Source organism: Lampris incognitus, chromosome 16, assembly GCF_029633865.1.
Source record: "Lampris incognitus isolate fLamInc1 chromosome 16, fLamInc1.hap2, whole genome shotgun sequence".
NCBI classification, from domain to species: domain Eukaryota; kingdom Metazoa; phylum Chordata; class Actinopteri; order Lampriformes; family Lampridae; genus Lampris; species Lampris incognitus.
In genome coordinates, this window is record NC_079226.1 from 34,196,489 (window position 1) to 34,212,275 (window position 15,787).

Here is a 15,787-nt window from a genome sequence, read left to right on the forward strand (position 1 = left end):
TCAGCGTGGCATCTTTTTCTCGACATGAGCTGACGGACTATGTAAAGTTAATCCTGAATATCAGGTAAAAAAAGAAAAGTGAAATTACTTTGAACCATGTCAAAACTTAAACCAACCCATCACCGTAATCCCATTCTAAACAGTGACCAGAGTATTGTGTGCATGTAAACATGGTACCCAGTGACGCAGCGTTTCTGACAAGCAGCGTGTTAGTTAAGCGTTGACAGCCAATCGCCTTTTTGAGCTGAGAGGAGCTGGCGTGAGCTTGTTTTCATGTTATTTTGGCACAGAGTGAAGGCAGTACAAAGTCCTACCTTTTGGTAAACCTGAATGACATGTTTCTACAACAGAATCAGACAAAGAAACAGTGAAAATGGTGAAGGAGAGGCGTGTGGCGTGCGTGTGTGTGTGTGTGTGTGTGTGTGTAGGGATGGGGGAGAGGTTATGAGGAGTCTGAATGAGTGAGGTAAAATGGGGTGATTGGAAAAGGCGACAGTGAAGGGGAGGTTCATAATCATCAAGAGGATTTGGATTTCAGTTGGTCATTCCTGATCAGTTTTTGCAGAACAGATGCCGCCAACCTGGCTGCCTGAGACAGACCGCTTCGCTGCCAAGTGCGGCGGTCATTTGTAGGATTTTTCCGTGACATCCAAGATGGTGATGTCTAATAATCAATTTAAAACCATTTCAACCAATCTAGTGTGCCATGCTTAATTAAAGCCAATTCATGATCCATAAACTGCAAGCGTTCATAATGTTCCTTCTTTTAAAAAGGGTCAAATCTTCACCGATGGAGTGACATGAACTTCTTTGGCTGGCAACCAGGCTGCGACACATGTGCACTTTAAGACTTGTGAATAAATAATTTGACAGGACGGCGAGTGCTCTCCCAGCATGGACTTCATCACAACAGTTCTAGAAGGATGTGTCTCGACTGGTTTCCAACTTAAACACAGAGTAAAACGGGGCTTTACTGGACAAAGCAGAGTTGATATCTACTCACTTTCTACTGAATTCAGAAGGTGGGATTTCTTAACATTTTACAAGACAGATAATGCTTTGCTTTTCTATAAAGTGGTAAAGATAAACGTTTCCATTAGCCTTTATCTATTTTCTTATATAACAAATAAATGTTCCATTTTATGACTAGTGCCGAGTCCTCTTTAAACTGAACAGAAACCAAACTTGACTCAAAACGTAAATGTAACGACATACGTGGTTTTAACAAAGTTGAACTTTTCTTACCTGCGGGTGAGTTTGGAGGTGAGTTTAGAGAAAAGGTTGCTGGTTCCACGGCTGCGGGTCTGGGAGAGGGGCGCAGCGTCGTGGGACAGGGTGGGTGAGGCGGGGGGCCCATTGTAGGTCGCTGTGCGGCGGTCCCTCAGCTGGCCCCCGTGGAAGGTGCTGCGACTGGCGGTGCCTCGTGGGAAGCGTAGTCTGTCTGGCGTGGTGGCATTGGCAACGCTGTGGGTGGACGCCACAGGGTTCCTCTGGCCACTCGGGGACACGGCGGCGCTGCTGGAGCAGACGCAGGGGGGCAGAGATAAGAGGGGAAAGTGAAAAACTCTGACTCCATGTTCAGAGACCCAGACGGATAGGGTTTGGGTTTGTGGTTTCCCACTGCATAAGAGCACTGTGCTGTAGCCACACCGGCCCCGTGTGTGCCAAAGATTTTTCTGCAAAGTTTTGTTCACAACTGAGTTTAGTATGGGTATCACAGTAATGTTATCCGTTCAACAATATCTGGTTCTGGCCCACTTTCAGGGCGCTGGCAAGGGGTTACATTGTGGTTTCTGCATGCTCCTCTTCCAGACAAATGGAACCAAATCCACCTGGAACCATAAGGAGAACCAGAGTGTGTAAAGCATTACCATAACCACAGCCTGTGTAGATACAGAACAGTCCTGTCACAACAGCTGTTGATAGTCACATGATCACGCCGTCTTCAGACTAACACGGTAGTTTGTTTCTGCTACATGTATTTATTCCTATCGCTTCATTCTAATGGATTCTAAATAAATAAAACTTCTTTCTTAGTTCACAACGGGGTAGAAAGCTACACTTTGCGAAATTTCCTCAACTGTAAATTTCACCAGCCTGAGCAAGTATACCACTTGCCATGGTATGGTATGGTATGGTTGGAGAAAACTATAAACTCTTTAAAACAGTGGCTAAGAAAACTCCCACAAACTCCTGTTTTTTGTTACCTACCTGAGGAAGATCACATGACCTACATGCATGTTATGTGATAAAATATGAAAATGTTTATGTAGGCCACTGTATACAGGAGTGTGAGACTCACCTCGCAATAGCAGAGACGGTTTATCTGGCAACGAGGGTAATGCAGTCACAGCTACTATCAACCAGCGTTCTGCTGTAGTTTAAGTCTGACAACCCTCTGCATGTCAGATTACATTATTCTTTATTTGTGTGATGACAAGAGTAAGTTGGCTTCCTACTCAGTTAGAAACTAAACATAAAAAGACAGGATTTTCTTGCGGTGGGTGGTGGTGACACAAGAGGGGAGCGAGTGAGTGGCACGTCTTGACCGTCGTGTCAGGGACAAGTGGTGAGGGGGTCCGGTGGTGCCAGACAAGGGTTCAAAGTTCAGAGAGGATGGAGAAGAAATTGGGAGCAGAGCTGGGTTTGATTGTTATTGCAAACGTCTGCAGCGCTGCCTCCTAAGGTTCAGAGGGACAGAAAGGACTCCAGTTTGCGGTTGGCGAGAGATGACACACAAATGGAAAAATATTCTCACACCGGATTCAAGTCCTTGATGGTTGAAAATGGTACAATAAAGAGTACTGGAGGTTTGAATGCCATGTCTGGTTGTATTTTTCCATTTGTTTTTCTGTAATTGCACCTGGCCAACTACAGCCTGGATGTTCTTACTTGAGCTCCTCTTGGCAAGAGATGAAGTCCATGGGTTAGTAAGGAGGTTTAAAAAGAGTGGAAGGGTTGTTCATACCATTTAGTGCTTTTGTAGGGGGGAAAAAAAGAGCTTCCTCAACACATTTTGCGCTCTTGACCCAAAAAAGCCAGATTCCGCACTTTAAAACGTTAGCCTGTATATTCACATAAGATGCGGCATTGTGCTTTGTATTACAAAATATGACATTGGTCCCACACTAAAAATGGATATATGCTGGAATCCAACATATGTTCTTCTCCCTATTAAATAAATAAATAAATAATCTACTTTTAAAAGCGCCCTGCTTACCCCCCCACACCAAAAAAGCAGCCACTTCCCTTCGGTTTTCCACAAAGTAAAAATTTTAGGGCAGAAACACAAAATAATAAATTAAGATTTGCAGTCGCAGTTTGAAGGAAAGGGAACAGTGTGAACACACCCTAAAGCAAGCTGGATGTATGAGGGCTGGTTGTGAGTGTTAGCAAGGGGCAATAAAAGGGTCGAGACATGAGAGGAGACAGACAGACAGGGTTGTTTTGAAAGGCCCCGCCGTCTTACTTGGGCGTGCAGTAGTCCAGAGCGTAGTAGGAGTGGGGCAGAGTGGCCCAGCCTGCCTGGCAAGCGTACAATGGGCCGACGGTTTGATACCTCAGCCGTACCGAACTGGACGAGGCACCGAACGCGGTGGCCGCAAAGGCAGATGAGGGGCTAGTGGCACAAGTCATCTCAGTCATGCTGTTCATGCCACGCCGAGCCCCACCCCAAACACACACATACACAAGCAGAGACGAAAATTAAGTAAAATGATGAAAACAGGAATCGGAAAAGTCAAAATAAGAAAGGAAACATGAGAGAAAGAAGATTTAAAGAAAATAAAGAAACAAAACAGGATATTTTATCTCCGCTATGGATTTAAGTGGCTTTCCTTCATCCTTCCATCAACAAAGGAAGGAGCTTGTGATTATTTACGGGTGTCCTGCTTGGTCCATTGTGCTACGTTGAGACAACCTCCATAAGTAACAGATGTATTTAAACTGCATTATTACTGCATTAGCCAGACGACCAACCCCTCTTAAATCTTACATTTTCATTTGGTCGTATGGAGCAACACCGACAGAAGTTAGTGCTAGTCCTTCCTCACCTGTTCTCCTTTCCGTTGGGAATGACAGAAAGGCGATCTGTGTTGTTTCTGTCACTGCAGACATACGTGTTCCTTCTGGTCATGCCAGCTGACGCCGTTGTATTCTGCAGGGGGAGCAAACAGAAATGCAGACTGGGGTAAGATCTACATAGCATTGTAACAAACTGTACAACTCTATATGCCTCCGTCTCCATCTCTTTTTCAGTGCAACAGGCCTGGGAAAAAGGTCTCATCTTTTCATCGCCCCACAAATATTTTAGAGATTTGAAATAAAACACACATTATTTCCTTTCTCTCATAGAAATCAGATTTTTGGGGGGGGGGGATTTTCTCCCCAATTGTACCGGTCCAATTACCCCACTCTTCCAAGCCATCCTGGTTGCTGCTCCACCTCCTCTGCCAATCCAGGGAGGGCTGCAGACTACCACACGTCTCCTCTGATACATGTGGAGTCGTCAGCTGCTTCTTTTCACCTGACAGTGAGGAGTTTCGCCAGGGGGACGTAGCGCATGGGAGGATCACGCTATTCCCCCCAGTTCTTCCTCCCCCCTGAACAGACGCCTCGACCGACCAAAGGAGGTGCTAGTGCAGCAACCAGGACACTTGCCCACATCCGGCTTCCCACCCGCAGACACGGCCAATTGTGTCTGTAGGGACGCCCGACCAAGCTGAAGGTAACACGGGGATTTGAACCCGTGATCCCCGTGTTGGTAGGCAACGGAATAGACCGCCATGCCACCCAGACGCCCAAGATTGTTTTTAAAAATATCAATAATTACTTCATTATTTTTCCCCGAGCATTCCTGAAAAATAAACAATGAGTTTCTAATGATTTTCAAGGGCCCTGAACTTCAGAAACTTAGTCAACATACACAACAAACAAATTACCTGTGAAGTCTTTATATATCAACACAACACAGAGATTTGTGACACAACAGATATTGCCCACATGTCTGGTGTTTGTGTGTGCATGTCCGTATGTGTGTGTTTATTTGATCAGTTGAGCGACTCACGCTGGGGCCGGTAGTGGCTCCTTTCTTGCGGTCAGGGATGTCTGCCTTGTTGGGGTTGTTGGCGTTGCCCAGCAGTGGGCTGGAGGGGGGTGGGACGCGGCTGCCCGGGGTGCTGGGTTTGCGGAGCTGAACCCCGCCCTCTTCCTTGGCATTGTTTTCTGCCGCAGTGGTCTGGCTCCTTTTGGGGTGGCCCGTCCCTGTGGGGACGTTCTGGCCGACTACATACGAGACAGAGAAGAGGAAGAGTTTAGACTGGTCTGATGTTGTTACACTCACGGCCATTGTTAAATATAAATCAAAAACATGGGAATAATCTGAAATGAAAAACTGAAATGTCTTTTCTTTCTTTTTTTAAACAGGACTGATCAGGGACACAAAATACCCCACCCCCTCAATAAGGGATCAAAAAAAAATTCAACACGAACCCAAATCAACTTACTTTTCTACAGACCCTCGTAACACTCCAAAACAGGGAGATTTAACATTAATCTGTTCAGTTTTAAATGGTTTATTGGTAGGTCTGGGCAATAATTCGATTATATCGTTTATCGTCTCTCAGTATTGCGATGACATTGGGATATTGTCATACCATGATATAAAAAAAAAATTGTCCAATGTAAAGACAAGAATCTTTCACCTAAAGTTTCTCACAAAACGAGGTCTGACATACTTGAGAGAGTATTATTTCAAAACTAGTTTGGGTTTTGACAATATACTTTACATCACCAAATGGTTGAATGTGATGAACCTCAGTTGGATTCATAAATGTGTCTTTGAATATTTAAACAGGTATTGTGACACATTGATATCGTGTAAAATCCCAAAGGATTACGGCAATAATAATATTTTCCAAGTCGTTCAGCCCCACTTATTGGTATTTCTGATTGTTACAAATGACCATACTTATTAAGGAATAAGGTGGGGAGAAAAAAAACCTCCACATGACAAATGTCTGGTGTGACTCTGTCACATCAACAGTTCAGAGGGCTTCACCCAGTCTTAACTGGAGATTATCTTAAATGGAGGTTATTAAACAGTCTTTAATGAAGGTAACAGTACTAAATGGAGGTTATTGACAAAGCATTACATCACACAGGACTTCCTTTAACTGTACAAATAAGCCACAGGTTAAAGTGCCTTCCCTCTGTGACTGGACTGGTTAGATTAAATAGGGTTTTTTTCTGTCTGCTGTTTATCAGGAACGGGCTGATAAAAAGCACAGAGAAAAGGGTCCATTGTACGGTCCGGATTCATACAGCAGCGGTGCAGCACCAGCACCACAGAACATCAGCACGCACCGCTAACGGAGAGAGGGTTACGTCAAAAACAACAGTATAATATGGCCGAGGCCCCTGGATAACATCGGACGTGAAGCTCTTACGTTTAAGGTTTCATGTTTTCATTGCGATAAAGTATCCAAAGAAAAATGTTTTGAGAAATGTAAACTGCAAATGAAATCTGACTGGAATTAAAACAATAGTGGATATGGAGCCAAAACTTACTTGGGACTACCTTTCTTAGATTACATTTCACTTGGCTTGCTCAAACTCATCTTCATTTAGCCACTCACCTTCACCGAAGCTCAAGGGTTTTTACCCGTAAACAGGTGAAGCATAGATTACCCAATGTGGAACTATTATCCTCCTATCTGATTATCCCTGATATTTGGGGCGGCATGGCTCAGGGGGTAGAGCGGGTCGTCTAATAATCGGAAGGTCGCTGGTTTGATCTCCGGCTCCTCCAGAGAGCATGCCGAAGTGTCCTTGAGCAAGACACTGAACCCCTAACTGCTCCTGATGAGCAGGTTGGTGCCTTGCATGGCAGCCTCCTCCATCAGTGTGTGAATGTGAGGCATACACTGCACAGCACTTTGAGTGGTCGGTAGACTAGAGAAGCGCTGTATAAATGCAGTCCATCTACCAATTTATCCCTTGATATCTGAAGAGACTAAAAAATTCACCCAATAAAATCTGGGTTACCTCCTCAAGATGTCAAATGCACTATTAGCACATGTTGGGATCGCCCCCAGCACAACTCAAAGGATCACATACTGTTGGAGCAACACCATGTCTTATGCAATAAGATCCTGGTCATTACACTTCACAAACACAATTTCAATCCTTGACAGGATTTTATCAGCTTTCCGTAACCTATAGTGAGCAGGAATGCCAGTTGTTGAGCTCTATCTTAATACGTAATATCAACAACAACAGCAATAATAGAGAGCTTTACCATAACCCCACTAGTATTTCTTTACTATGCAAAGTTAATTTACTAGTGCTAGTTCATTTATAGGCTGCCCCAATATACCAATATAATCACAATATAGGAAGTCCTGGCATCATAAAACGACAGAGGAAACACTGGAGTGTACACACAAAAACAGGAAAAGCTAGGGGGAACTTCCTGTGACTTCAGTGGGGACAGAGACGGCTACATAACAGGGCTGCCTCACCTTGTTCGCTGTAACGTCTCTGTTTCTGGTTGGAGGAGACACTCCTCTGGACTTTCAGGTGGGACGGCGACTGTCCGTTGAGCTCGCTGTTGGGTCTCGATTTGGCCAGGGAGAGATTACTGCTGGAGGCTGACTCGCTGGTCTCCAGCTAGAGAACAGAGAGACAAGCACAAGTCAAGCTAATTTCTTGTAAACACCCTATCAGTAGGTTGTAAATTCATCATTTGCTTTATTTTGATGAGCCGTCTAGCTTAGGTGTTCACCATCAACTTTTATTTTTAATCTACAATACAAGACTTTTTCTTTTGCTCTCCCGCCTAGACGGAAAGTTAATATATCTTCAAAAAATCCTTATTCCCCTGTCCAAGTTTGGGGTCAGGCCTAAGGTATACGAAGATATTTGTGACACCATAGTTGAGTTTAGATTGATAAACAACTTCATATGTGAGATTTGTGACAGGTTCTTGCTTGCAGCTTGGCCAAAGAGGTTGGCTCGGTTGTATCTTGAAAAGCATGATGTTTGTACCTCGGACGCCTTCCTGCCAAGCAGCAGGTAGGTGGCTGTGACCTCGTCATACTTCATCTTGGTCAGAGAATCCTGAATCTCTTCCAGGTTGTAGCCCATTCCCACCATCACATCTGGAAATAAAAACCACGGACAGAGCAACGAGACATCTGTCATTTTCAAACGATAATCTTTATGCAATCGAGTTTCACAGACATTGCTTTGAATTACACATTACCATCTTTGACATATATGCCCGACAGCAACAAGTTAAAAATTGCTTTCCTTTATAAACAGATAGTAGCATTTGGTTAAGTAATCAGTTCACACAAAAGATGGTTCATTATGAGAATGAGTCCTCAGGATTTCAGACACTGAATGATAAACTTTAGTTACCAAGTTTTTCCGCTAAAGATGGAAATAGGCACAACCAGCCATTAAAGCCATACTACAGAGTTTTGATATGAAACGGCTTGCAGCAATCAATCACAAAAGCTCAGAAATTATTCATAGAAAACCCAAAGATACGTCCACTACATTTTCTCATTTAGCAGACGCTTTTAAAGATGCTTTATAAGCAAGATAAAGATGAATTAAGAATGCCCTTCGGTGCAGTAAATCAAGCAGGAGGGTTTGTGCCAAAGTACAACGGCTTCTGTTCAGCTTCAAACTGTGTCCTCTGTGTCCAGTGGACCTAGTTTCACTAGATGTACACTTTTATTCGGTATCAAACTCCGATCAAAATGTTCAACCTTCCTATATATAAATGGTGCTGCTTGAAATTGGATGGTGAGAAATAGTTACAGACCTTCCCCGTTTGTTTAGTCAGTAAACAGCAATTGAGGCCACTTCGCAATACGGCTCTTCTAGCTCACCTCTGTGCTTGCTGGTCAAATGACCTTGGCAAACATGTTCAGTAAAATGTAGACTGTGGGTTGCAAATGTAAGGTACATCAATACAGCCCCGACACTGTGTGCTTGCTAGCCAACTGAAAATTGTCATATGTATAACCTTGCCAAATGCTTAAAGCAAACATGAGTCTGTCTCACATACTCAGCCCCTACCAATTAAGACTTAAAACAAACGTCCTGTCCCTTTCTCACTTCTCTAAGCACATTAACACTGTACATAGTGACAGTTATACCCCAGAGCACACGGAAATGACGTATACTGCATAATGAATGCCCCGTGTGGTTGTCCTGGGATCCATTTCATAATGTCCTTCAGTGAATGTATTATGTAAATAGGATCAGGGGGGCTGGTGCTCTACTTAATGTGGCAAATTCTTCAGGTGAGTAAGTTGAGCAGAAACAGGGCTCAGGTGACAGGGAGCCTCCAGAGTTCAGTCAGTTGGCAGCAGACAGGTGTTGAAGGAGTCAAGGGGGTTGTGTGTCCATACACATAGGTGCCTATGTGCAAGTACAAATGGTGCACGTGCACAATGCACCAAGACACTGGCAAATTCCCACCCACAGAGACCAGAAGAACATACGGACGTGTACGCAAGCGCACACATAGTGGCAACCTCATTTTACACGTTTTTTTGAAAAACATATGCATGTGTACACACGCAGAGAACAAACACACTGGGCCTCGACGTCTAATGGACCCCACCCCCGCTGGCAGGCTCACGTTGAGAGGAACATGCCAAATGGACTGCAGCTTCAGCCTGCTTTCACTTCAAAAATTCATTCATTTATCTCTCTACCCCCCCTCTCTCCATCTCAAGTGCACTCCAGAGTCACTCTTCCAAGCTCTCCATCCCCACTACTTTTCCCTGCCCTTCCCCTCAAACATATACAAATCTTCTCAAGCCTAAAGAACGAGCAATTTCGAAACATTTTATTTTAAAACACCTGCTATTTGTCAGATCATTTCAAAGACAGAGGACTGTCTTCAGTAACATCATGCCCATTTTATTTTGAGTTGATTTAAACCTAAAAAAAAAAAAATGATGTGTCATGCGCTTGACTTTCATGAGCGGTCCTTATGCGACAGAATTTAATTTCAAAATGAGATTCCTTTACTTTTGTGGAAAAAGACATGCATGCTTGAATCTGATATTAACTATATTTTGGTACTATTTACGGGGATAGTCTATATAGTTTTGGTCTGGATGCTAGAGGAAAGGGGGAAAGGTGAGCCACAACAACAGATCTGACAGTAAGGATGTGGTATCACTGTATTTTAGATCATGTTCGTTAATGTTGTTCAGCATCATTTTGTCATACATGGAAGTCCATCTTAGGTGTGTCCATTTAAATAACCACGTGGAGGGCACATGAATTGTTCTTGTGTAAGTCAGCACATCTTCCTCACAAAGAAGCAGACGGGGGTAATCACAGCCCAAATTTCAGCACCTGTCCTTGAAGTCAGTGGGTGCACTTATAGATTGGAGCAGAGCTGCCCTTGCTCAGGGGCACTTTGGCAGTATTGGGGAGAGCTGGCAGTGGACTCCTAAGTAGTGCCCCAAACTAATCCTCACTGGAACATCAAGATTTAAATACAATTCGCTGCGATATCAATGGTATCTTATGCTTCTGATGCATCTAGCTATCATTTGTGCTTTACTGTTCAAGCACAACCCATTAGGAAGTCCCCAGTACTTGTGGGGAGAAAAGACAGAGAGAGAGCAAGAGGCAGAGAGCTCCTGGAACGTGCTCTGCCTTCTCTATCAGGCAGAACCCTCCCCCAAGTCTCCGCAGTCTGAACTGACTGGGAGCTCACACCAACACATGTGTACTGACAGCTAGCCCAGCTACGGTTATGTAACATCCACTCCTGAGGACCAGCTTGGTAGCATACATCCCCCTTCACCCCCACACCATACACTCACACACACCAAGTTCTATTACTGCTTTCATCGCATTTACTATGTGGGGTCTCTCTCTCTCGTTTATTTATCCCTGGGTTTCATCTTTTCTTCCAACATGCTCCTCGGCGCCGATATAATGAGGACAGCTCTATGTTTGTCTGCTGAAGACCAGATACATCCCATGTACTTTAAACAAACCACTGGGATTTCAACAGGCCTGGTCTGGAGTGTCCGGAAGTCAGAGAGCTTTTTTTTACCTATTCTCTTCTGGTCTGTGATGTCCAGCTCTGGCTCAACAAAAGGCTTCAGCTCATCTTCATCATACCCTGTGTTGATCCAGCGGTCCCTCATGATTTGCTGACAAAAAGAACAAAATGGTGAAATATGGATACAATTGCAGACATTCACATCACACCAAGGCATTTAAAGAGTTACAATGCAGACAATGTACTACAGCTACTGGAACCCCCCCCCCCCCATGACTTAGACCCAATAGATGTGGCTGATTTACAATGAAACATGTCTTTTTCAGAAATAATTGCTCCCCCTAATGTTATATTATACATCATTCATAAAAGTCATACAAGTAGCTGTATAGAAACTCACACTTCAATTTCAGTTTCAACATTAACAGTAAAGTAGTGGCTCCATCTCATTTCACTTAAAACATCATTTATGCAACCATTTTTACCTTAAAATAACAGCTTCAAAATCATTGTGATGGTACACTGACTTTTAATAGGGCGAATGGTGTCTTTCATTCCCACTCTGCACCCTGAATGCCTGTTCTTGAACTATGTAACTTGGGTTGAGCGGGTATGCTCGCCCGCGAGTGAGATATATATATATATATATATATATATATATATATATATTTATTGTTTTTTTGATGGGTACAAAAGTTGCATAATGTTGCTTTACAATGTCAGCTGCATTTTTAAATAGTGAAGAAGTTGCTACAAATAGCTAAAGTGTCGCAGAAAAAAAATGTATCTTAAATATTCAACACAAATATATGTAATAATATCTACCAAGGTAATAAGGATTACACCCACAAGAATCACAGATATGGGAGTTACCACGTTCAACCCTAACGCTAGTCCTAACAACTGAAAACCACAGTCACATTGTATAAGCAGCTAAAATGCACTGCTACGTGTTATTTTCTTTTTTAATTTGATGTCAATCAATTGCCCTCTAGAGTTATAATTGAGATTGAGCTGAGCTAATTATCAATACACAGTCTATGATGTGTAACCATCCATTATGGCATGACCTAGGGCAGCCATGTGGCCTCTACACTGGACATATTCCATGGACACACAGGCCTAAAAAGAGAAAAGCATTTGGCTTCACTTGAATATCAAACTCAGATCCATCAAATGTCCTCTCTATTCAGGTACAACGAACTAGCTCGAAGCTATCTGCACTGAAGAAGTCCATTTGTTTCTTCTTCGTTCTTCATTTTTTCTTCCATTTTGTTCAGTGAATCATTGAGACATAGAAACTCAACTTCAGCAAACTTATGTTGTTTCACTTTTTTTTTTAAACTCCAGTGGACTTAATGAAATGTACTTGAGCCAAAAGTGTCAATGGCATCTAATAATTAACCATGGAAGCTAACGTCACTATATGGAATTTTACCCCATTAATTGTGCAACTCTACGGTCAGCATTTCAAAGTGCTGTGGACATGCGTAGCCACATTTTTAAAAAAAAGAAGAAAAAAAGATGCCGTACTTTGTGATGGCTGCAAAAAATTTGGCACTGCCCCAGACCTACTTTCTGCCTTTATTCACGATATGATCAAGACAAATTCATTTCAAAACAAGATTGTTGATGGATTATTCATATCTGCAGCATCTGGAAAGAACAAAAGCATAGTCTGGGCCTGCGTGCGCGCGTGCATGCGCGCGCACACACACACACACACACACACACACACACACACACACAGCGGGTTTCACAGAACAGTCGGCTTGTCTACTATCAAAACCACTAATCAACACTGCATAGCTGTAGACTAATCGTTCATCTGTGGTTTTAGCGATGTGCAGTAATATAGTGATGGCAGCGCATCTCCAGCAGCTATGCAAAGCTGGGGTACTGTGGGTAGGATGGCCATATCTTTGGTTGTTGAACATCAATTCGGTTTTAACAACCATTTTCTATGTTATGCCATGTTAAATAAACAGAATTTAAAGTATTTTGGGTGTCTGGGTGGCGTAGCGGTCTATTCCGTTGCCTACCAACACGGACATCACTGGTTCGATTCCCCGTGTTACCTCCGGCTTGGTCAGGCACCCCTGCAGGCACAATTGGCTGTGTCTGTGGGTATGTGTCCTGGTCGCTGCACTAGTGCCTCCTCTGGTTGGTCAGGGCGCCTGTTTGGGGAGGGGGAGACCGAGGGGAATAGTGTGATCCTCCCACGCGCTACAACCCCCTGACGAAACTCCTCACTGTCAGGTGAAAAGAAGTGGCTGGTGACTCCACATGTATTGGAGGAGGCATGTGGTAGTCTGCAGCCCTCCCCGGATCGGCAGAGGGGGTGGAGCAGCGACCAGGATGGCTCAGAAGAGTGGAGCAATTGGCCGGATACAGTTGAGGTGAAGAAAAAAAAAAAAGGGGGGGGGATAAAAAAAGAGAAAGAATTTCAAGTATTTAGAGAAGGAAAGACTATTTTGGTTTAGCAAGTGACCGAGTTAACTGGTGACTTTGGTTTGAAAACACAAAGAGAACATGTAGTGTCCCCCTAAAAAGCTTTAACTTTACTTTAATCAACTTTGAATACACACTCATCTGTGTTTAATAGCTACGGTAACCATTTATGCAAGTTAAATTGTGCTCAGTAAGACTCATTCACCTCTTGTAACGTTTCTTATAATGTGGGAAACAAGCCGCAGCTGGCAGTGCAACTGTATATTATACCGAAATGTGAATGCTTCTTGTTGGCAACACCATTTAATTTACATAATGCAAGACAAAGCACTACATACTGTACTGAACATTTAATTTAAGATAATTTAAAGCTTTTAGGCTTGACGACAGCTGCCGTCATGACAGCGGCCGTCACCACAACCACGGGCACACTCGGCTGAAAATCACAGTCACTAGTTAAACTGAAAGACCTGCAAGAAAGCAGTCGTGTTGTGAGGGGCATCTGGCTGGCGTGGCAGTCTATTCCGTTGCCTACCAACACAGGGATCGCTGGTTCGAATCCCTGTGTTGCTCTGATTTTGTCAGGCGTCCCTAACAGGCACAATTGGCCATGTCCGCAGGTGGGAAGCCGGATGTGGGTATGTGTCCTGGTCGCTGCACTAGCGCCTCCTCTGGTCAGTTGGGGCGCCTGTTCGGGGGGGGGGGGGGGCTGGGGGAAGATCCTCCCACGCGCTACGCCCCCCTGGTGAAAAGAAACGGCTGGTGATTCCACAGGAGGCATGTGGTAGTCTGCAGCCCTCCCCGGATCGGCAGAGGGGGTGGAGCAGCAACGACCAGGACGGCTCGGAAGAGTGGGGTAATTGGCCAAGTACAATTGGGAGAAAAAGGGAAAAAAATCCCTCCCCAAAAAAAAAAAGAAAGCGGTCTTGTTGTTACTGCAGTCAAACTCTCCAGCTCACATGGCTTGCTGGGGGTTTAGTCCAATCAGTCTGGGGCTCATTTATAAACAGTGTCTCAGAGCCAATCAAGGACTCATTTCATATTTCATCTACCCCCGGGTAGATGAATTAGCACAGTATATAATGTATATACAAATGAAATAGCAGAGTATATAATATAATATAATAGCGGTCCTGCCTACATTAGTTAACCTGCTACTGGATGTATTTGAGACCTTTTTGACAAGAACTGATCATTGCTATTGGGTGAAATAAATATATCTCCCGCGATTAATCGACAACTTTTTTGGAGAACTTGATGACTACAAAAAGGCAGCGGTCATAAATAGCTGCACACACACACACACACACACACACACACACACACACACACACACACACACACACACACACACACACTGCATGGGCAGCTTGGGCGTTTGATAAGCTGCATGGAGGATGCAAGGGTAGGGCCGTGGCTATTGGAGAGGTTGAGGACAGGTCCTGGCAGTGTGGTGGGAAGTCACGTACCAGGGCTGTAGGGGATTTCTGAAGAAACCGCAAGTTTTATTTATGTTTCTGCCTTCCTCCCTCACCTCGAGAGTACCACGCTTGGCCGGGTTGAGCACCAAGAAGCGCTTGAGAAGATTCTCACAGTCTGTGGACATGTAGAAAGGGATACGGTACTTTCCTCTTAGCACCCTCTCCCTCAGCTCCTGTGAAAAGAGACCAGCATTTAGGAAAATACTGGAAGATGGGCTGCAACTGGGTTCCTCTCATTACGACATGACCAGGACCGAGTGGCTGTACTGACATTTTCCAGTCCAAAAAAAAAATTCACGATTGTGAACCCAGGACACTAAAGTTTCTTTCACTCCAAAATCCTGGTATTTTCCAGGGTTTCAACTCCTGGGATTATTGATAAACTTCACCGTTGAGCCACAAAACTGAATGTTGCTTTTTTTCCCCCCATGGAAAGCCCCCTTGAATTTTAGTTACATCAGAAACTGGCCCACTTATGATCACCTCCATAAAAATCACATCCTTGTTGATTAAAATCTGGCTTGTAAATTGGTGGGTGCACTACATTATTCTGCTGTGTTATCGTTTTTATATTACCAGTATTTTCACATGCTGTTGCTTTTTCACATTATTACATCATCTCTACACCGTGCCCACAGTGCAGAATTACAGGGATGAAAATTTGGCAGCTTGACTGCACCTCTCATATTTCCGTTGCCAGGCATGTATTTGGTATGTGGATATGCATTTTACTGGTTGTTCATTAAACGTGATGTTTCATATACAACATGTCAAATTGACAAATGCGAGGCTGTTGAGGAACCTTTCA

The 15,787-nt window shown here is 43.8% G+C and overlaps 1 protein-coding gene across 5 annotated transcripts in view; it reads right to left on the minus strand.

Annotated features, from left to right (window-relative positions):
* Positions 1-15,787, minus strand: part of mark3a (MAP/microtubule affinity-regulating kinase 3a) — a 53,453-nt gene that overhangs the window by 8,945 nt on the left and 28,721 nt on the right. For 2 of the 5 annotated variants that reach the window (XM_056296401.1, XM_056296403.1), the window contains exons 9-16: positions 15,033-15,152; positions 11,099-11,198; positions 8,047-8,159; positions 7,521-7,668; positions 5,066-5,283; positions 4,053-4,156; positions 1,246-1,518; positions 315-341 (exon numbers count right to left, since the gene is read on the minus strand). In XM_056296401.1, the coding sequence (XP_056152376.1) occupies positions 315-341; positions 1,246-1,518; positions 4,053-4,156; positions 5,066-5,283; positions 7,521-7,668; positions 8,047-8,159; positions 11,099-11,198; positions 15,033-15,152 (1,103 nt within the window). The remainder of the gene's footprint in view (positions 1-314; positions 342-1,245; positions 1,519-4,052; positions 4,157-5,065; positions 5,284-7,520; positions 7,669-8,046; positions 8,160-11,098; positions 11,199-15,032; positions 15,153-15,787) is intronic. The other 3 variants (XM_056296402.1, XM_056296405.1, XM_056296404.1) reach the window with 3 other exon arrangements.